We start from the raw sequence: 22,147 nt of genomic DNA, 5'->3' as shown, positions 1-22,147 counted from the left end.
CTAGAATATTACATCAATTGGCGCAACCACATCACCTTTGCGAAGTAACAGCCCAATCTCTCGCCTTTCATCATTAAAGCTAAAGGGACCAGCTCCATGGCGCATAACCAAGAAGCTATCAAATCCTAGAGCTGCAGTTATGGTAATCTGCAAACAAGTGAATTTGATATCTAAATAAATACACCTTATTATTGCAGTTGATCAAATAAATCAACCTGAACAAGAAGTGAACCAAGCTTATTGGAGAATGCAATGCCAAATATAGCAACAATTACACCAAGAGCGAGACCTTGTTAGTATTGGCACAAAGAAGTGTTGGTAGCCACCGGCTTTCCCTTGTATCGGTCAACAAGAAAACGGCATCATGAGAATCAACCAAATCATGCGGGCGCCTACAATCTTCAAGCACATTATCCTCCTCTTGGCTAGGCACGGGATGCCCGGGCATTGGTATAGCCATCACAACACCTTCTGCATCCTGTAAAATAAAATATGGAACATATGCATGGTTTGAAAAATAAACATCTTTTATAGGAAACCATCAAAGGGTAAAATCGATTACCACAGTGGAAATATCCAACCGAGACTTTTGACTTCTTGTAGCTTTATATTCCCCACCATTGAGGCAGTCATCCAATGTATATAGGGACCGCCTCAATGGATTCGACATAGCAACCCTGCCATTGTCAACCAGTGTAATTTTCCGGACACCCCAAGCCCGTAATAAGCATATTATTTTATCACCGGATAGATAGAATCGGATACGGTAATCATAAACTATTTTAGCTCTTACCATAAGCATGCGAGCAACCTGACATCCAAGTGTACCTGCTCCTAGTAGAAGACACTTCATAGATGACAAGGCATTTAAATTCAAAGATGGCAAAGCACGCCATCTCATCAGTTTTAAGTTCAAATCTGCAGCAGATATGGCCAACCTGAAAATAGAATGCCTCAAAATGCTAGGTAACAATTGGAACAATACCATTATCGACAATAGAGTGATAGTACTGAAGCCATACCTAGTTGGATCCATGGATTTAGCAAGGCTAATACACCTGGAGACTTGCCTCCCTTTGCTTTGTTCCCACCCCACTGCATTTGGTAAACATTGATGATCCCTCCATCCTAAACCATTACTAACAATAAGTTATAAAGATCAGTTAAAATAGTAGCCTTAAGAAAAACACATCAATTAAACATCCCACATAAAGCTATTTCTAGTAGCAAAATCCCATTAAGCATTCCAAGTAACTTGAGGAGTCATACAGACAAACCTTGTTACCATCACTTTGGCAGGTTTCCCAATCCTTTATATGCTTAACCGTAGCTAGTGAATTTGGATCAATACAGACCAAAAAGAAGGGCACATCTGCATCAGACAAATTGAGCATACATTAAAAGGAACATAAATAAGATATAATCATCCTTTAAGATAAAAAAAAGTTCAAAATAATGAGGAGGCATATCTACCGGCTGTTAAGCTTGAGTTTCGCCACTCATTACAAGCCACTGAAACGATTTTGCTCGCATGTTACAAAAACAATCAAACATGAACAACGTAATTTAATTAAAATAGTTAGGTTCTCATTTTAAAATAGTTTCCAACAATTATCGGTCTCGGCACCTCTTCTAAGCTAAAATACCGTGAAGCTCGCTTTAAATCAACCAAGGTTGCCGGAGGATCAAGCACCGGAGCGGGGAAAGCAAACCGGTAGTGAAACGTCCATTTTTTCAAGTCTGCAAATGAGACAAGAAGGAACCTTGAAAGTACGGCACTATCCTCCACGGCTTTTCCGGTATGAATGTCATCCCAAATCTAAATATCAAGAAGATGGAAACTTGTTATGTAAGATCTACATTCACATTTGGTCAAAATGAATTCTTCTACTTTCAATCAAGTTACACAACAATTATATCCATAATTGCTAATCGGCACTTAACTTAGAAATTGAGCTACAGAGTACAAACTGACTGCACATAAAATTAAGGAACTAAACCTATTTCAAGGAGCACCTTTTTTGCTTCTGCCCTTAGCAAACTCTTCTTATCAAGGGCATGGAAACTTTCTATTGTATTCGTGTTATAAAGAATGCCTGGGACAGGGCACCTGTTTCTGTTGCCACCACTTGTGGCAGCTGTTGAAGATTGCTCATTCGATTCAGAAGGCAAAGAATCAGCTAGTAGAGTTAAATGATTTGATACTTGAGGATGTGAGCAAGGAGCATAAAAACCTGCAAAACAAGGTCAGTCTGACATCCTCATGGTTTGTGCCAACACGTATGGTCTAATTCTTGTATACTTCTTGAAACTGTCAATGCTTAAGTTTTACTAAATGATGTATAAGGGTTTGAGTTATTAACGTTAAATGGAGTTCCAAGGAGATATTGAAAGGGTCACAAGAACATATCAACTATGATAGATTAGATCTGTATCAAATCAAAGGTAATAAAAGCATTTTTGGAATAATTAAGTTAAATTACCTAGAGCAGGACGTGGCTCCTGTTCTCTGGTCGCATGAAGTATGATTGTTCCTGAAAGCACAGTGAGGAATCCACATATCTCAGAGGCAATGCTGGCGACGGTCGACGACCAATCCTGCACAATATACAAGAAGAAAAAGATTACGGCTCACCATTTCTCGGTAATGTATTCAAATTATAAAAGAATAATGTAGAATCGGAAGCATAATTCGGGATATGTTTGAGATATCTACCTTGAACATTATGGCACTAGCAATGATAGTCGAGTTGTGAACATTACATAATATACTGGAGAAACAATTGCTGCATCGAATGTGTCCAATGCCTGAAATGAAGATGCCAGAAACATCAGCAAACATGAGAAACTGGCCCTTTCAATTGGCATGGTATTAAAAAAACTTCTACACAGACTTGGACTAAAAGAAAGCCTGAAAACCAACTCATATTGATGGAATAGCCATCTAAGTAGCATACACTATTTAGAAACTTAAGTTTCTATGAAGTGGCATCAATGTATTCAATATTTTGCATTAACAGAGGTATGATTTCACTGGAAAACCTTAAGGACGAGAGCAGACAGGTGCATACGCAGAATGCCTAATTGGAGCCAACTTACAGTCTTATGTGACCAATTTACACTTGTGTGTATAAATTTGAAGGACAGAACCTTGACACAGATCATTAAGGCTCCAGACATATGACTCATGCCATTAAATTGACATTCAAATATAAATACGGTTGAAAATTATGAAAGCTTGATCCAAGACTCCTGTATTCAGTGGCAACCTTATCCCCAATCTTTAGAGAGGCTAATTCCCGAACTCAAACCTATGACACATTTGCTTGGATGAAGGGTGCTTGCTATCACACCAAGGTTGTCTGACCACTACATTCTAGCTTGAAGACTTTAATAAAAATAAGAGTAACATTCAAGCCCTCTCCTACGGAAAGCAAGTAATCAACTTGGATTTGAAATATCTTATATATAATTTTTCATATGCCAAATAATTATAGCATGCACAGTAGGTAGAAATTTGATTTCCTAGCACGAGATGATTAGTCACTCCAAAAGCAACACTGGTTTTTACACGTACAGATATAAATCCAACCAGAGAATAGTACCACTGCCAACAATGATAACGCCATACTCACCTTGTTCAGGTAATTTAATTGTGTAATGACGCAGATGACCACTACAGTGAAAAAAAACCAAGTCCGAGGATAAGCTATTTGACTTACTCCCTCCAATGTAAGCTTAATTGCAATTCCAATGGCCTTTATGCTTACAACCTGAATCAAAATGCAGGAAGGTTTCAAAGATAAATTATTAGGATGGTATTAAATTATTAATACTACATTGTGAAATTTAAATGCCATAGGAACTTGATGACATAGTACAATATATAATAGATAACCTTTTGATAAAAACAAAATTTTACCGTAAGTGAACCCATTAAAGAACAAATTCCCAAGTAGATTAGTATATTTGTCTGCCCACAGCGAGGTTCAAAGTGCAAAATAAAGGCCAGCACTATTGAAAGTGAAGCTACAACATATATTAGAAAGGCTGTTGAAAGAGAAACGGAAAGCAAAAACAATTAGTAATCTCAAGAATATAAACAGTCAATCACAAATAACATCAAAGATAGAAAAAAAAAAAAAAAACAAAAGGGGGTCTAAACTCTAGACACGCACACATTTGTATATACCTGGTTGTGTCGCCAAGATCCAGATTTCTTGTACAGAACTTGGAGTGTGCTCTTGAGGTGCATGGATTACAATTATAACTGATCCCACAATGCAGGATACACATCCTACAACACCCATCTTCTGCAGGCGTTCCTTCAACAAGAAGTGAGCCAAAACAGCACTGCACACATATTAATCAAATATATAAGCTATGAAACAAAGTTCAAACAGTTTCCCATATGAAATTACCACATATAAGAAAATCTCAAATTGGCATTTACCTGATAATTATACTCAGTGCACCAAGTGGGGTTACTAGAACTGTTGGAGCATAGAATAACCATTGCAAAGTGATTGCAGGTCCAACCAGCATTATCCTGATAGGAAGACTTCTTGTAAACAAATTGACAAGCCCAATTTTCTTCACTACCTGCTCATGTGAAATTGCAAATTAAACATATACTTCCCCTACTATGTCAACAAAGTATCACAACTACAAGGATAAGCAGGTGATGATACCAGTATAAGGCTGTCAGTTTGTCGGCTTTTTGTTATAAAGAGAAGAAACAATGTTGTCAGCAGGATTAGAAATTAAGCTACCAACAGATCCAGCAGCATAGCCAGCCAAACAAGTCACTCCAAGCTGCTGACCTTTTGAGCAGTCCTCCTTTCTTTTTTGAACAACTTTATGATACAGAAAATTAACAGAATGCTCAAATGTTGAGAACATAACCATGGAAACTGCCCAAAAAAAAAATTTCAGAGGTTTACACATTTAAGAGGAACATGAACAAATTATAAATATAAATTCACACTTTCAAAAACTTTACTAGAGTATTGAATATGATGCTTTTAATACACACACACAGTCACACGCACACACTTTTAGTAATAGACTAATAGCAAACACAATCTTATTTTATCTTATCTTGTTTGTTTTTATTTATTTATTTAGGTTTCTATTAAAAAGGACAAGGAAAAGAAAAGAAATGCTATTAAAAAAATAAAAATAAAAATTGAAAATGCAAAAAAGAACACCAACTTGCTCCACCTCTAGATAAAATTCATTCCTATCATATGAAATTAAATATTATTTTCACCATAATTGAGGAATTTCACTTAATATGTTTACTGCTTAAATAGAAAAAGAACAAAGAACTGTAAATTGTTGATGAATCAATCTATATGGCCAAAAAAAAAAACCTTCTTCTGGTCTAAATTGATGGGGCCAAATCTCTTATTTCTTGAAATTACACACACCCAAAACATCTTCATGAAAACAAAACCAAAAACACCGCAATTTCCCATGGATGCCTTCTGATGCATACAACTTTGGAAAGCCATCAGCCAAACCCTTGGCAAAATGGGGCTGTGCTTGAACCCGGACTTTAATTGCTTCAAATGGGCAGAGAGCTATATTGGCAAATACTTCAGCAGATGCACTGCTAAGGAAGAAAATGAAACTTCTATTGTGGTCAACGAAGATATCGGAGTAAAGCCTGTTGAAGTATTCATATAGACCAAATCTACAGCCTCCTTGAGCACCATATCCAAAGAACTTGCCAGCCCAACCTCTCCAAAAGGCAGAAGGGCCTTGTTCCCTCAACAAAGTAGTGAAGCATGAGGAAATGCTGTTATACCTGACTGGGTACACCTACAGATTTGACTTAATCCATTAACTAAACCTCCTATGAATGTACCAAATGATGTGATAATTTCTAGAGAGATTCAAATCAACATAGCTCATAGGACAAGGGGCCATTCTGGTTTTGCTTTCGGAGGGTTCAAAGAGTGCTTTAAGTTCTATAATTTGAAATTGTCAAACATTTGGTAATTTCACGAAAGAAATTTAGAGTTTTAGTTTAAAAAACTCTACAATTCACTTTGTAAATCCAGGACTTTAAAACACGTGTAAATGTAGTAATTTCCCAAACACTCAAGACACTAAAGAGCTTTTCCAGTAAAGCTCCATCTTTACTAAAACAGCTCTACAGTTAAAGCTTTACTTTCTAGAGCAATGCCAAACGGACAAAAGGGCATCTCCATTTTTAGACAGATAGAAAATAAAATCAAGCCAAAGACGTACACAATACATATATCAGAGGGTCCAATCACAGAAGAATTGATATAGGATCTCTATAATTGTTTTATGGAACATATATGAAAATAATAGAGGAGTTTTAAGCAAAAAAACATTCCATAGTCCATACCAACAAATGTCAATTATTTTTTATTGTATGTGTATATATTAATGTTAAAAAAGAAACCCAGTTTTATAGTTTAGAGATGGAGTCAAACATTGAAGCAAAAACAGCAAGAAGAAGCGAGTGCATTTTAGTAAAATTGCTTACCTAGTCATTCCAAAAACAGATGGCCTCTTCCCTTTTGCGTTGTATGATAGAACTCAGACATCACTAAAGAATATGGATGTTTCTTCACAGCATGATGACACTCATCCAGAATAAGGAGATTAATTGCTTCCATTTTGATTATACTGTGTCTCAGAATGTTCAACAGAATTTGAGCTGTCATCACCAAAACTTGCAGCAAGAATAAGCAATTGGGTGAACCAGTGTAGAAGCAGGCACCACCCGAGTTCCAAGACCAATAATAATAATAAAATCAATTATAATAACATAAGAACCTTCTGTTTTTGATGCAGTAATCTTTCAATGGTAACACACATTCGCCATAAATTTTTTTTCCTAGATTCTGTAAGAGTCCCATCACACAAGACCAACACATAGTTTAGTAACAAGTTCTCAATAGAACACAAGTACATGCATAATGTTATTGCAAAATATTGCCCACCTTAAAATTCCAATAATTTCTAATAAAATTATTTACCACATTTCAAGTATTGCTTCTTTTTCAAGATTCACCAATTTTGCGTTTTTTGACCCTTATGTAATGTTTGGGCGCGGGGGGAGGAGGCTGTGGGGCATCATCCTTAGGCTCATCATCGTGCCGCAAAGACATTAGATGCATACAATCAATATTCGGTGTAATGATAAGAATAAAGTGAACCACAAGATATATCATTACATTGTTGGTAATGTTATCATACCATAGAGCCGCCTTTGTGTCCTATTTTGTGTCCACCAGTCCCACAAGTGGGTGCTCTTCTAGTACGTTGTGGTCTACCTCGTGGGGGTGAGGGCTGCTGAGGGGGATGCTCGTCCGGTACATCAGTGTCAATCCCAACTGGAGGCCCTAAAGGGTCGGATGAGGATAAGGTAGGTGGGTAATGATGCTCTGTATAGCTAGGAGTGGGGATCATTGTCATGGGCAAAGTGGGTGCATTGGAGCTGGTGGGTGGGTATGAGGGTGTCTCAGGGTGCGTAGGAGGGGTCATATGAAAATCAAAACCAAGATCAAAACTAGGCTGCGACGGAGGGGTGGGTGAAGGGACCTCGAGTTGAGGAGATGCATCTGGGATGGGTGGAGGAACCTCAGGTGGAGGAGATGCGTGTGGGATGGGTGCAGTACCTCGGGACTAGTTACAACCCGAGGGGTTGTTGCACGCCGACCACGGCCCCTACCTGCACTTGTGCTTGGGCTTGCCGTAGCAGGCCGACCACGGCCCCTAGCCGCACTTGTGCTTGGGCTTGCGGTAGCACCCTTGACCACGGGTCGATGTACTTCGGGGTCTTTGGGTTTGTGCTTGGGGTTGCGATGCCGTTGACACGATCTCATGCCCATTGTTTGCCTGCCCATTTGCTGCAAGACCACCACCAAGCCCAGCCACATTATTTAGGACACGTCGGACATGGTTGTGTGCTCGGCGCCTACGGGAAGCATCTCCAACGGTGCTAAATGGCTTTCAATCTAAAACGGAGAAAGAACCGGTACAATCAGATTTGATCTACTCAAATACTCAACTAAAAACAAAAAGTGTTATTAGAATACTATATGTAATAGAAAGTCTTTTTAATTGGAGGTCGGTCGGATCAAACCGGATTTCTTTGAAAAAAGAAATCAATTGATTCTACGTTCCTACATGTACCGAAGAAAAAACAACGTAGGCAATAAAATCTAATTTAACACATTACCATTATATCTAATTTAGCGCTGTTGCGGTCGACATACTTTCGAGTGACCGAACGGTACTAGCGGTAATAATCATGATTGCGAGGCATCTCACCAATGCGAGGAGGTGCATGGCAAACTCGTTGTTGTCTCGTATCCCATGTAAGGATATACGGTCCATGCTCCTCCCTCCAATTCTTTTCCACCTTCCCACGTAAGTCTATTCTATGCGATCTATCATCGTACACAACATGGTCGGGCCGCTCTTGCGCCAACCCAAACCGTCGAAGGACACGATGCGGGTGGTGTGTCTCTACTATGCAAAAACACACCGGTGGCACCCTTGCCGTCCACGTATCCCTCCTCGCGACGCGAAGTCGGGAAGGTGGCCGAAGTCCGCCTCATATGGCTGCCATATAATCTACGAGAGAAACAAAATACAATTATCATAGCATCTTAAAATGTGAAACAAAGGAGAATACATAGATAAAGGGAAAAACAAAAATTAAAATAGAAGATATGTTAAAGCAATGATTTCAACATATTCTTAAGGAAAATTAACATAACTTCCACATAAATTTTGTATATTATTACCTGGTCCGGCTGCATTCTAGCTAATTGCTCACGATAATGGATCAACGCCGTGCCGGATGGCCTACTCTTCGGGCTTGGCACCCGCACCCACCTACAGTTACGATCGAATAACATAAGATATTACCACTTAGTTACTAAGAATAGTACATTGCATAACACACACTAAGTATCAGGAGAATACTTACTTAAATGCAAGTGGAGCTTTTGGCCATGGGCCATAATCGCATCCAGGTGGAGGCTCTATCCTCGGGCACAAGAATGGCAACCTCGCCCATGCCCAATACTGGACCAATTGCAACGCCCCACCAATCTGCGATGCCTCTTTATCACTTGCCCGGCACAACTCTCTATACAACCATGCCAGGCAACCACTACCCCAACTATACTTTGGCGGATCATGAAGGTTCCGTAGGAACTCCAAGAACATCAGATGCACCCTATCTCCCGACTTATCCATGAAAATCTTATCCCCTAGTAGTGCTAAAATATAGCACCGGGCATACTGATGTACTTGCTCCTCCGTTGCATCATGAGGCAGTGGCTCTGCAATGCGCTCAACAAGGCGGCTAATGAGAATTCTTTGCCCCACCAAAGTTTTGTTGTCATTCTCCGGAACGCCAAAACCAAGCAACTCCACGCACAGTTGCCTCCAATTCCCATCCACCACAGTAGTCGGCCCAACCAAGACCTCACCGTCTATAGGAAGTCCGAAAATGACCTCCACATCTTCTAGGGTGATTGACATCTCACCATGTGGAAGATGGAACGTATGAGTCTCCGGCCGCCATCGCTCAACTAGGGCCGATATTAGGCAATGATCTATCTCTCTGGAAGGGACCCTAAACAATCCTTCTAACCCCACCAACTTGATAATATCAATCACCCGATTATCTTGCATCGTTATCTTTGCCATCTCCTTAGCGCGACCACGGCATGTAAGTGAGCCCGAGTCCTGTAAAATGGATAAAAATTATAGCGGTCGTTAGAATTAGATATACAACTTTCAAAGAACTTGCTAAAAGTCAAAGACGACGTAAAAATTAAAGCAGTTGTTAAAACTAGATATTTCACCTCGCCATTCCAAATGTCCTCTGATCGATGATTTCGTTGTCGCGTCAACAATGAAGGATCTTCTGGACCAGGGCGCACAATCTCTGGCTCCTCATCGATCCCAGGCTCCATACTGCAAAGAGTGCAACAATATTCCACAGAATTAAGTCTTCATAAATAACTCTAATGCCCACAAACAATTATATTAAGCCTAGTGAAATTGTTAAAATACATAATTATTTCATTTCTTAAAAAGGCTGTTAAAGTTGAAGTATGCACGCACACACACACACGTGTATATGTATGTATGTACATAACAAGTCTAAAACTAACAATTTAAACACATTAGATTGCATTCCACCTGTAGATTTTGGGCATGTAGCTAAAAAATGGAGGCTCTTACTCTTCCTACTGAAACTAGGAAATATAGTAACTGAACTCCAATTTTCCTAGGCTCAGATTCTTGAGCTTCTACATAACCATGAATGCAGCCAAGGGTTGCTGGAACCAATCTAAAACAGATTATGAGAAGACAAAACAGGTTGAAATGACATGAGCCCTAAATGGGATATAGTATTCTTAATCAGCAATAGACTGCCTTACATTAGCTGTAGACCTGGTTTTTATAGTTCTATATTCTCCTAACAAATACCTACTACTTTCAAGATTCTCTAGAGACCTATCAAACAAAAAAAAAAAAAAGATTCGTAGAGACAACTAACTCAATAATACCAACTAGTCAAAAGTGAGATCAGACTTGTCAACCGACTTGAATTTAGCACAAACTTAAAATAAAGGCTAAAATGCAAATTGCACCCTCTAAGTTGGTGTTTGTATTTTTTGAACCGGAAGATGCATTCTTTCGATTTGCTTATCATGCCGGTGTTGCCGGGGTTTGATGTCATTGTAGTGCCTAAATCTGTTCCACCGGTGTTCATTAGTGTAAGGGAGATTGATGCTCTTTAAGCTGTGTGTAGTATTAGCTGCTGAAGGTCAATGGTTGGGTTGCATTTGACAGAATTCTGGTTCAACTTGAACACTTAGACTTGGTTCGCACCCTATGATAGTAGTATGTTTAGAGAAAAAATTGTGATTGTAGGATTTGGGTTGCGGTTTTGGCTGCTTGATTATGTTTTCACAAGGCCAAGACTCTATTCTTGAAATTTTATGGAAAATTGCCCAGGGTCTTTGGACCTAATCGCATTTCCTCTCTCTCATATAACATGTAGGTTGAGTTCAAAGGTTCATTCTAGGCATATGGAATTCGGGTTTGTTTTCTTTTCAAGCATTTTCCCCTTTTCCAATATTCCAAAAAGGATATCGAATTTATATTCGGTCTATAAACATCAGTTGGTTTTCTTATCTCACTTTGTTCACTCTTGTTCAGTTTAGTTCTCGAAAAGTACTAGTAAAATTAAATCTAGAATAATTCTCCCAGCTTGAGCTCTATAATTTCCATCGGAGACAACAGTGCTTAGTTATCTACCAATTCTTAACTCCTCCTATATGTTTTGTTTCATCCTTCTCTTCTATAGCATCTTGTTTTCATTATGTCATAACTCTTCTTGTCTATTTTATGTGGCAATGCTACTTTGTTTTCTTGTTAAAATTAATGTGTGATAGAAACGACCGAGTTTTTTTTTTATTTTCTAATAAATATTTTTCATGGATTTTTATTTTGTTTCATTTTCTAAATCGGAAAATTTGGAGAACTTGGTTATAATCGAAGCGCCAAGAAATGCAAGGAGAAATTCGAGAACGTGTACATGTACCACAAAAGAACCAAAGAAGGTCGCACTGGGAAACCCGATGGAAAAACCTATCGATTTTTTGATCAATTAGAAGCTTTCGAACATCATCCTCAAATTCAATCACCTACACCTCCAAAGCCTCCAACTCCAACAACAACATTGGCAATGCCATTACCAAACCTTCCAAGTATTGCTCATCAAGTCACTGTTACATCACCACACTACATACCGCGAAAGTAGTCTCACTCCAAAAACAAAACAAAACAATTTGAAACCGGTAATGATTTTTTCCCCTTTTGGTCGAGTAGTAATGAACTTAAAACTCTCCCAAAAAAAAAAGACAAATTTCTTCCATGACAACTTTGAATCTTATCTGGACTTATTTGAAGGGGAAAAAATAATTGAGTTTCATATGAGAGAAGTCCCCTAAAAAAGGGACATTCCCCTTCTGCATTGACACAACACAGGTATTATCAGTTTTTTTTATAGGTAATTGAAGAATTTAATTGAATTATTAAAAACAGTATACACCCCATGTAGACAGGGAGTGTGCTAGGGACGCTAAAAGTATCATCGAAAATTACATAAATCCAGAAATTCCTTCAGTAGAAAAGGAGTTTCCAATCAAAGCAGCCATCCAATCATACATGAAGCATTAGAAAATCAGTTTTAACTCAACTGCAAACTCTTAATCCCTTCAAAGGTATGTTGGTTTCATTCTCTCCAAATAGTCCACATGAGGCATCATAGAATTTCCCCCAAGTCGTGCAAAATGATGTCTGCCACAACCGCCTTTCCAACAACCCAACAAATCCACTACCCTCTTAGGCATAACCCACTGGAGTCCATACAATTAAAACACCAATAACCATAGGCTTTGCACATAATCACAGTGAAGAAGTAAATGGGCTATAAACTCCCCATTGTTGTTACACTATTAAACATGCAACACCACTCTACAATACAAATATTTCTCTTTAGCAAGTTATCCATGGTATGAATGTTTCCACTAGCAGCTGTCCACATGAAGAAAGCTACTTTGGTAGGAACATTTACCCTCCAAATGATTTTCCATGGGAGAAAAATGAGGGTTTTCATTAGTAAAACCCCAAATATTGCTCCTAGTGGGAGTCTAACACATCCAGTCTTCCCCAGCCCTAGTAATTTTAGTGGAATAGGGAAGGCTAAGAAAGGATTGTAAAAATGACAACTCCCAATCATGGACAGCTCTAGTGAACATATTGTCCCAATGAATAGCTCCACTAGTCCATCTGGCCTACCACAGAAGCCTCCTCATCTCGGGCTATTCAAAATTGCTCAAGGTCTCCTTACAAATCCCCTCCTAACACCATGGATCATGCCAAAATAATAATAATAAAAATTGCTCATTTCAAACTTGATTAGTTTAGAAAATTTGTCCCAACCATTGCAAATATGTTTCCAAAGGGACACACCATAGGGTTCATTGGTTACCCCCAAAACACAGCTGCCTCCCTCAAACCCAAATTTTTTTTATCTATCAAAGTTCTCAATAATGTGTCTTTTTCCATGGCATAATGTCAAAGCCACTTCCCAAACAAAGCACTATTAGGACATCCAAAACTTCTAATGCAACTCCCACATTGAATTGGCTCACAAACTATCTTCCAATTTACCAAGTGAAACTTAACATCATCTCCTATCCACCTAACAAAAAAACTCTTAGTAATTTCTCTAAGCAACTAGCAATGCTAACAGGGATAGGAAATATGCGGGCAAAATTGAGAGCGTACTCTTTATTAAGGTGATTCTATCTCCTTCTGACAAGTAAAGCTTCTTCCATCCTTCTCACTTCTGTTTCCATATCGCTTTGGAGTTGTAACTAGCCCCCAACAACAACCCCAAGCATTTCATAGGCGGAAAGCAGATATCTTGCAACCAGATATGCTTTCAAAACACGACAAAACACATTTCAAATGGCAAAGTTATTCCATATCATTCCCACAAAATACCAAAGTATCATCCGCAAATAAAAGACTTGAAATCATCGGCAACTTGATCGTCCTTCCAGCCACTCTAAACCCCCGAATACACCGCCCATCTACCGCCTTTGTTATAATTATCAATTATTTTCCGGAGAGAAGTTCCTTTTACAATATAATAGTTTATCACAACTAGACCTAATACCGCAAACGGCCTTTATGTTTGACGAATTTCACTGTCCATAAATTATACTGCTTCCTACTTCATGCTTTAATATGAATCAAACATATCTTGCAATTTTTGTGAAGTACATAATTTGATCAATGCCCAACAGATTAGCTTCCTCATGCTTTGCTGGATTAATCAATTTAACAAGATGGGAAGTATAGTAACATGCCATGCGCTATTAAGATAACACAAGCTATGATAAACATTCAAACAAAAAATAAGAACTCGCGTTACCCAAATTTAAAAACCATAATACTGAAGCATTTTGTCACAAGGTCAGGCTAATATTGTTACACAACCAGCGATCAATGCTACAACAATTCCTTTAAAGAAAGGAGAAGGCCAATTTTTGATGTCTAAATGTTGCTATATCAGTAAAAACAAAATTAAATTCCTAAATGCATGCCTCTGTGAATTAATCTAGAAGAACCCATTTCAGAAAAAGCCATGTTCAAACAAATTACACCAAAACAGAGTAACAGGACCAAAAGGTGTAAGCACCCATGGAATTAGAGAAGAGAGAGAGGCTTACCGGCGGTGTTATGGCGGACCGGCAGTCGGTGTGGCAGCAGCTGAGAAGCGAGAGAGAGAGGGTTCTGAAAGAGGCGCGCGTTAGAGGGTGAGGGTGACTGGTTTCGGTGTTTGAGAGATTGAGAGAGAGCGTTTGAGAGACTGAGAGTTGAGAGATTGAGAGAGAGCGTTTGAGACACTGAGAGTTGAGAGATTGAGAAAGTGTTTCAGGATTTTTGAGAGAGTGAGAGTGTTTGCGTTTGAAAGGGAAAGAGGGAGAATATTGTGCAGATTTCGAGTCTTATAAACTCGATTTCTACGTGGCTCAATTCCTCCAGGTGGAAAATTTGTCCACGTAATGGAAAATTTGGCCACGTAATGGAAGTAACAAAACACCATATCTCGAGTTTTAAAAACTCGATTTTTTAATTAAATCTCGAGTTTCTGAAACTCGAGATGTTAGTTTCCCATATACTCTCCAAAACCGGCCAACTAACGAAATCATTAGCACAGTAACGTTATTTGGAAAGGGTGTTCCAGTCTTTTTTGACGAATGTTTGGAAAGTGCTCTTCCAAATCAGAAGATAGAAGGAACATATCAAGCCTAGACCACAAAGCCACTTCTCTAGAATTAGACCAAGTGAAAGTAGCCCCTTCCAATGGTAAATCTATAAGACTGTGTTCAGAAATAAAATCTGAAAATTCAAGCAGAGCCCAATATAGCCAATCCAAATGTTGACAACCCCACAAGCTTTGTATCTTCCTCCTTGTTATCAATTCCATTTTTGTTTCCTGAAGACAAATAAAGTTAGCACTCTTAACTTCTGATTATATTCCGAATCCGAAGTCTTTTGTCACAATCTTTCAGCTCCCTAACATTCCAAGAGATAATTTTCAGATTCATTGATGCACCACTGAATCATGTTCCCCACTTGCACTTTCTGGCAGGGCAGATTTCTTCTCATGATTCCAAGAATTTAGCAGACTTTTCAAACCTCGACGCCCTTTAGAACATGTCTTAGCCTCCTTCTTTTGAGAGCATTCTCCTTGCATTTTAGTTTTCTTCCAAGCCTCCAAAGCTAAAAAAATCCTAGTAATTTCTGCTTCAAAGCCTATTAAGGAGGTACCCACAGACTTCCTAAAAGCTTTAATTCAATTTTCAACCCATGGTGATAATTGCGTGGAAGCGCCCACCACCTCTACAAGTGGAAACATCTGGGTTAGCCATGGCCAAAGGTTGCACAACTAGAGATTCTTTCATCTTTTCCCAGTTTACAAGACCCCATCAGAGTCCCACAGCTCACAATCCAACCCTAATAGTACATAAATATTATCCAGAGCACCATCACATTCATCTGCCCAACTAACAATATGCCCTTCTTCCTTGAAAGTGTTGTTACCTTGTCCCTTAGGTCCCTCAAAGATCATTAAAATCTGACATGCTCCCAGGTGAGTGGTATAGTGAGAGAGGGACTAAAAAATCGAACCGTGACCTCATGAGATCCGAGGCCGTAGAATTGGTCACCGCAGAAGAGCTCATATGAAATGGAGGAGTGGGGCTGTTCATCATTGGTGGGGAGGTGTTGATGTTAGTCATCGGTGGAGAAGTGGTGCCCTTAATGATGGTGAACGTCAAAGGCGTAACGGTGCCGTTACTGGTGGTGGATAAGAAGTGCTGTTGGTAGTTGGAGGAGGCATGGTGTGAGACGTGCTTCACCGGCAGCCGTCACCGAAATGGGTGGCTGCTGAGAGATGGGTTGGGCTTTGGTTTAGGGGCCTAGTTTCTGTCATTCCCATTTCGGACCTTGAAGAGTTTCATGTTGGGCCTCATTCCATTGTTATTTTGATTGGAGCCCACATCTTCAATATTAGAAGAAACAACAGCCCCACTGCCCCTCCTTTCCACGCTCCTCATGTAAAAAGATGTCTAGAGTGGGCAAATCTTTTCTGGCAATCACATTAATATCGGCCCCAAACTCTGCCGCATGCTTGCCAATATACTTTCTCCTTTCCATTATTTCTTGCACCACCATGATTTTGATGTCCATTAGCCACCACCACCGCAGCCTTCGGTGCACTCTGTATTCTATGTAACGTTCCTTGATTGGTAAGAAGAGAAGCTGGTTTTAAAGTTTTCCTCAAGTTGAGGCCAAAGCCTTGCTAGCCACTACCCAACCTTCCCTCAAGAATCCTTATGTTGCCCTTCCATCGACCTTCGACCGTGGAGAAGTTCAGAAACCATTAAAAACGTGCCATGGGCATTGGACCCCAATTGAAGGATGAAAACCATATCACCCTCTCTGATCGTTCTTGCATAATGCCAGGTGATTGCTTAGAAATCAGTTCCTCCAGGTGGAACAAAAATTTGTTTGCACTCTCTTTCCCCATAAAAACAGAGCGCAGCGAGGTGTGAACTCTCTCAAAGATCCGTAACAAGAAAAAGGAACCCCCTTCCTCAATGGAGAACTCAAATGTTTTGGATTCAATGAAGAAAAACGTGGAACCACCCATTGCGAATAGAAACAAAGCAGCAGCAAACAAACAGAAGAGATGGAAAACTACCAAAATTCCTATAATTTGTTGTGGTTGTAGAAATCAATTTTTGGCCCTCCATACAAAATTGACCATAACTTATTAAATAAAACCCAACTTAAAAATTGTTTTAACCGTTTTTGATTAGTAAGTTACACATGCTTCCAATGTGTCTTGAACCCATGACCTCACATAAAACTAGAGTTCATTGGGAAAGAAAATTGTTTTACCCTTTTAACTAGACCCCTAAAATAACACTACTTTGGAAAGTATACATTGTTTGTCTTCAGGGAACTAAATTGGAGTTAATTACAAGGGGAGTCATTCATAGTTTGTGGGGTGGTTAGCATGTGGAATGCGTATGCTTAGGCTTTGTGGGTGCTTATGGAGTGGTGTTAGTTATGTGGGACAGTTGGAGGAAGCAATAGGGAATTTTTCAGTTTTGTGTAAATTCAAAAATGTGGCCGAGCTATTTGAAAGTGCATTTACTGGAGTTTATGGGCCTAATTGCGTTAGAGACAGAAGGCTTTTATGGGAGAAGCTATCTGGGTTGTGCAGCTGGTGGGATGTTCCTTGGTGTGGTGTGGTTTCCCTCTGAATGTTCTGGCTCTGACTATTTTACTCAGGCTATGTATCAATTCTCTTATTTCATTTCAAAGCAAGACTTGATTGATCCCCCTTTGGAAGGAGGGAATTTCACTTGGTCTAATTGTCGTGAGGTGATGTCAAGGTCTAGGCTGGTCAGATTCCTTTTCACAGTTAACTGGGAGGATAAGTTTTCATCTGTCTGTCAAAGGAGGATGTCTAGGTTGCTATTGGATTATTTTCCGATTCTTCTAGAGGGAGATAATTTTCATAGAGGGAGGCCTTTTAGATTTGAGAATATGTGGCTAAAGGGAGGGCTTTGTGGAACGGGTACGCTCCTGGTAGGAGTCTTATCAATTCCATGGAGCTCCTAATTTTAATTTGCCTATCTAGGATTAAAGCACAACGGGATTATTTAATGACTTTAATGGCTTAATAGATTCTACTATTTACAATGGGATTATTTGTCTATATTCACTCATGTGTTTACTTTATGGAACACATGTAAATATTTGCTCCTTTATGGTAAAATGACTTTATGGTCATAATAAACAAGGTAAATTATTCTCAAAATCTCTAAAATGAGCAAAATATCGCCAAAATGTCAAAAAATGAGCAAAATACCCATGAAACTTCTAAAATGACCAAAATACTCCCAATATCTCTAAAATTACCAAATATACTCAAAAACCACCAAGGCTGCGTTTGGCTCAACAAAAATTCTTTTCCGAGCGTAAAATCATTTCGGGGGAAATTGTTTTCCCGTAAAGTAAAATGTATTCAGGCTGTTTGGCTGCCGCGGAATTCGTTTTATGGAAAATCAATTCCAGTGTTTGGTTTGTTCAAACATTTTACAGAAAATGCTTTCCGTTTTACGGAAAATCAATTCCCATGTTTGGTTTGTGGATCATTTTACGGAATTTATGAAATGCCTTTTACAAATTCAGCACCTGCATTGCCCAAACAAACCTATAACAGTACAAAAATAATCATCCACTTCAACATAAAAAATAATCATCCGAATATACCCATAATATTTATATCAAAACAGCCACATCAATCTTTCACCATTGGCATTACACCTCCATGGTGTACAAAAATGGTACCTACACGTGGTATCTGAACAGTACAAATACATAATTTGGGCAATTGTATCGTCCCAATAATACAAAAGACTACATATATAATACAATGGTAGGTGAATACTAGTACTACAACAAAAGTTAATTCCTAAAGCTACCGTCACAGTCAACATGAAACAAACAAGTCAGAGTTGTGTGAACAAAAAACTATCCATCCACAGCTTTCCCAGCTTAGCATTCTTGGCTAGAAATCCTCGTGCTGCCTTCTTATTTTCACAGAGATGGTCAAACGCAGTTGCGAGCATGTCTTCGTTATACCCATCCGCCACCATAGCCATGACCTCATTGTAAAGAGCTATGTAATCCACCGTGCCCCCGTTGATTTCTTTCAAAGCCACAGTTATTTCCTTTAGCTGATCAGACAGATCAGTTAGCACACTATCATCAGTGTTAGAAGGTGCACGCCCTCTTTTACGGGACTTGGAAATTCCCGACCCAGTGGTGGATGACTCGACTGCATTCTTCCCTTTGTCCACCACACCTTCCTCCACATTGTCCTCCACAAACTCAATACTGTCCCCATTGTCTGGCTCATTCTCAATATCCACATACGACTTAGAAAAGCTACCCGTGGCTGTGTCCTTCCCCACAACAATAGCCAATTCATCATACATCTCAATCTTTTTGTTCAGATACTCCGCATGCTTACGATGCGCCTGTAAGGGAGAAATGAATGTATAATAACAATGCAATAATCACTTCACTCATAAATTCAATATTCAATTCATTATAGATGCCATTAGATCGAATCTAGGTCAATGATAAACAAAAAAATCTGTTAGGGAACAAAATACATAACCCATGATTTTGAAGATAAGTACAACTGAAAATACAATGTACAAATGCTAAGACCAGATTTTACAATAGATCCGCACATGAAAGTTATATTTGAAAATTTGTAAAAGCAATGGAATCCTAAAAAGAATGACACTATAAAAGCCAAAAACATATATTATCATTTATATTACGAAAATATAGTTGGAAGCCATACCATGACTTCTTCTTGATATGTCTTCACATCGCATGTTATCATTTTTATGTTATCATTCCAGCCGAAACCACTCTTCTTCCTAATTGTTTGAATAGTGGTCCACATGGTCCTTAAAGTTTGCAACCGATTCTCTACATAAGAGGGCTGGCACTCGACTCCAAATTGAGCAGATATCTCCTTCGCTACAAGAGCAAAGGAGCCGGACTTGAAAGTGTTAGAAGGCTTGTTGCCCTTCGCAGCCTTATCAGCAAGTAGCCTAAGCATAGCCGTGTGCATGGGGGGCAGCCACCTGAACTGCTTAGTGACGCCCACCTTCTCTTTTCCCTTTGACATTACTACATATGAAAATTGTATAGTGAGCGTAGTATTTAAAAATGAGAGTAGCATTTAGTAATTACGCTCGGAATATTAACAAAAAATGAAACACACATACAACCACGCTTATAGATGTGCACAACAGAACGAAACATGCTAACACTGGAAATAACAATGTAATGCTGATAATAATTTTTCCTTACATCACCAAAAGTTTATAGTAAATACATTGTCCTTACAGGAAAAAAAAATACAACACATATTACAATCATAGAAATCTAAATAAAGTAAGAAGAGAGGATTGAGCGAGGCGACTTTGAGAACGATGTGGATGACCATGAAGTTGTTCCCAATTTTGAAGAGGAAAATATGGAGTACCATGATGAAGGTGATGCAGACGATGATATTGGCGTCCAACATGATACAAATACGACCACTACCTACAGACCTCCTGCCGACTCATTCTACGCAAATACTTGGGAAAATATGGTTGATCCTTCACCTCTTCAGATACCATTTGTTTCTACTTGGGAAGATGGGATGCATTTTTGTAAAGGGTTGACTTTTGCAAATAAAGCAGCGGTGAAGCGTGCATTGATAATATAAGCATCAACTGATAATAGAAATTTTGTAATTCGAAGGTCGACCAAAACTAAATTGTGCGCCGCATGCGTTGACGACAACTGCAAGTGGTGCGTTAGGGCATTCATGAAGGCTAAATTTAATGGTCTGTGGATGGTCACGTCTTATGTGGGTCCACACACTTGTATACCCTTTGGCCTGCGAAGAGACGGTAAAATGATGAATTCTAATTTTGTTGCATCAGAAATTATGGGAAATTGCGACAAAATCACACTGCTCGTATTGATGAGCTCTAGGACATCATACATACTAAGTATAAACATGAGCTTTCTTACTATAAAGTTTGGGACGCAAAACAAAAGGCAATTGCTAAGATATTTAGGGATTGGGAGGAGTCTTACCAAAGGTTGCGAAAGTTGTTGTTGGCATACTTGGATCAGGATTCGGGTACCCAGTACAACTATCACACCATACCTAGGCCATACGAAGGTACTGCGTTACTGCGCTACGTATATTGGGCATTCGCTCCATGCATTGCTGCATTCCAATATTGCAGGCCAGTGATCAGTATTAATGGGACTCATTTGTATAGTAAATATAAAGGAGTATTAATGATTGCAATGGCAACCGATGCTAACCAAAAGGTTTTGCCTTTCGCCTTTGCTGTTGTGGACAAGGAGTCAGAGCCTAGTTTGGGGTGGTTTTTAGAGTGTCTCAGGACTTCGATAGAGCATGTCATACCTAACAAGGACATTTGCATTATTTCTGACCGACATAAAAGTATCAAATGCGCCATTCGACAGTGGCCTAGAGGTCGGGACGGAACAGAACAGGTATTTCACCGATATTGCCTTTGACATGTTGCTAGCAACTTCAACAGACGCTTTGATGACCCGACTCTAAAGGCATTGGCCTTGAAAGCTGGATATGCGACTCATGAAGCTAAATTTGAGTCCATAATGCAAATCATTAAGGAGGCCGAGATTAATTTACTGAGGGGTGTAAACCCTACTAATCACAATGTTGCACGCTATATGCCATACACATATTTAATGAGTGATGATCTGGACAAATGGACCCAGTCACATGATGGTGGAAGACGTTACGGGGCAATGACAACCAATATCTCTGAGTGCTTTAATGGGGTACTTAAAGGTGCCCACGGTTTGCCCATTGCGGCAATGGTTGAGTTCACTTGGTGCAAACTTGTTGCATATTTCCACGATCGCATAAACAAATTACTTTTGATTTCTTTCGAGGTAAGGTGTGGAGTGATTATGTAATGGAGATCTATAACAAAAATGCACAGAAAAATGCAAGACACATTCTGAGGAATTTTAATCATGAAATTGGTGTATATTAAGTGCTTACCCCATACAACAACCATTAAGGTGGAGGGGGAAACCACAGTCATGAAGTGCATGTATTTGATAGAATATGTGGTTGCGAAAAGTGGCAAAACTTGAAGATCCCTTGTTCACATGCAATTAAAGTTCTTCAAGGTTTGCACCTCGATGCGACCAGCTATATTGACCCATGTTACAGTTTGAACAACGCCATTTACACATATTCACATCATTTTGTGGTGCCAAAGTCAGAGTCATTGTGGAGCGACGTTTGCGGACTACGGTGAGTGCCTGACCCATAGCTGTTGCGGGCCGAAGGTCGTCCTGTGCAGTCAAGAATAAGGAATGAAATGGATGG

At 39.3% G+C, this 22,147-nt stretch overlaps 5 protein-coding genes across 5 annotated transcripts; all 5 read right to left on the bottom strand.

Moving 5' to 3' along the window:
- LOC142620849 (ubiquitin-like modifier-activating enzyme atg7) lies at positions 1–901 on the bottom strand. Its single transcript, XM_075794148.1, has 3 exons — positions 563–901; positions 290–478; positions 1–147 (listed from the first exon to the last, which is right to left on the bottom strand). The coding sequence occupies exons 1-3, from the start codon at positions 899–901 to the stop codon at positions 1–3; spliced, it is 675 nt and encodes a 224-aa protein (XP_075650263.1).
- LOC142620848 (ubiquitin-like modifier-activating enzyme atg7) lies at positions 606–1,923 on the bottom strand. The gene is made up of 6 exons (XM_075794147.1): positions 1,912–1,923; positions 1,647–1,819; positions 1,474–1,526; positions 1,278–1,372; positions 1,023–1,128; positions 606–938 (listed from the first exon to the last, which is right to left on the bottom strand). The coding sequence occupies exons 1-6, from the start codon at positions 1,921–1,923 to the stop codon at positions 913–915; spliced, it is 465 nt and encodes a 154-aa protein (XP_075650262.1). The 3' UTR covers positions 606–912.
- Positions 1,924–2,715: 792 nt separating this feature from the next.
- LOC142620003 (putative magnesium transporter NIPA6) lies at positions 2,716–4,705 on the bottom strand. Its single transcript, XM_075793434.1, has 6 exons — positions 4,692–4,705; positions 4,454–4,602; positions 4,193–4,353; positions 3,923–4,050; positions 3,636–3,773; positions 2,716–2,808 (listed from the first exon to the last, which is right to left on the bottom strand). The coding sequence occupies exons 2-6, from the start codon at positions 4,543–4,545 to the stop codon at positions 2,725–2,727; spliced, it is 603 nt and encodes a 200-aa protein (XP_075649549.1). The 5' UTR covers positions 4,546–4,602; positions 4,692–4,705; the 3' UTR covers positions 2,716–2,724.
- Positions 4,706–8,517: 3,812 nt separating this feature from the next.
- Positions 8,518–14,821, bottom strand: LOC142620846 (serine/threonine-protein phosphatase 7 long form homolog). The gene is made up of 5 exons (XM_075794146.1): positions 14,319–14,821; positions 9,867–9,978; positions 8,981–9,747; positions 8,796–8,886; positions 8,518–8,622 (listed from the first exon to the last, which is right to left on the bottom strand). Exons 2-5 carry the CDS (start codon positions 9,975–9,977, stop codon positions 8,518–8,520), a joined length of 1,074 nt encoding a protein of 357 aa, XP_075650261.1. The 5' UTR covers position 9,978; positions 14,319–14,821.
- A 3,859-nt stretch (positions 14,822–18,680) lies between these two features.
- On the bottom strand, positions 18,681–19,879 carry LOC142620845 (uncharacterized). Its single transcript, XM_075794145.1, has 2 exons — positions 19,547–19,879; positions 18,681–19,211 (listed from the first exon to the last, which is right to left on the bottom strand). Exons 1-2 carry the CDS (start codon positions 19,877–19,879, stop codon positions 18,681–18,683), a joined length of 864 nt encoding a protein of 287 aa, XP_075650260.1.
- Between the last annotated feature and the right edge of the window lie 2,268 nt (positions 19,880–22,147).

The sequence above is a fragment of the Castanea sativa genome, chromosome 12 (assembly GCF_040712315.1).
Source record: "Castanea sativa cultivar Marrone di Chiusa Pesio chromosome 12, ASM4071231v1".
NCBI lineage: Eukaryota > Viridiplantae > Streptophyta > Magnoliopsida > Fagales > Fagaceae > Castanea > Castanea sativa.
The sequence above is the reverse complement of the archived record's forward strand: the minus strand, read 5'-3'. Positions and strand labels throughout refer to the sequence as shown.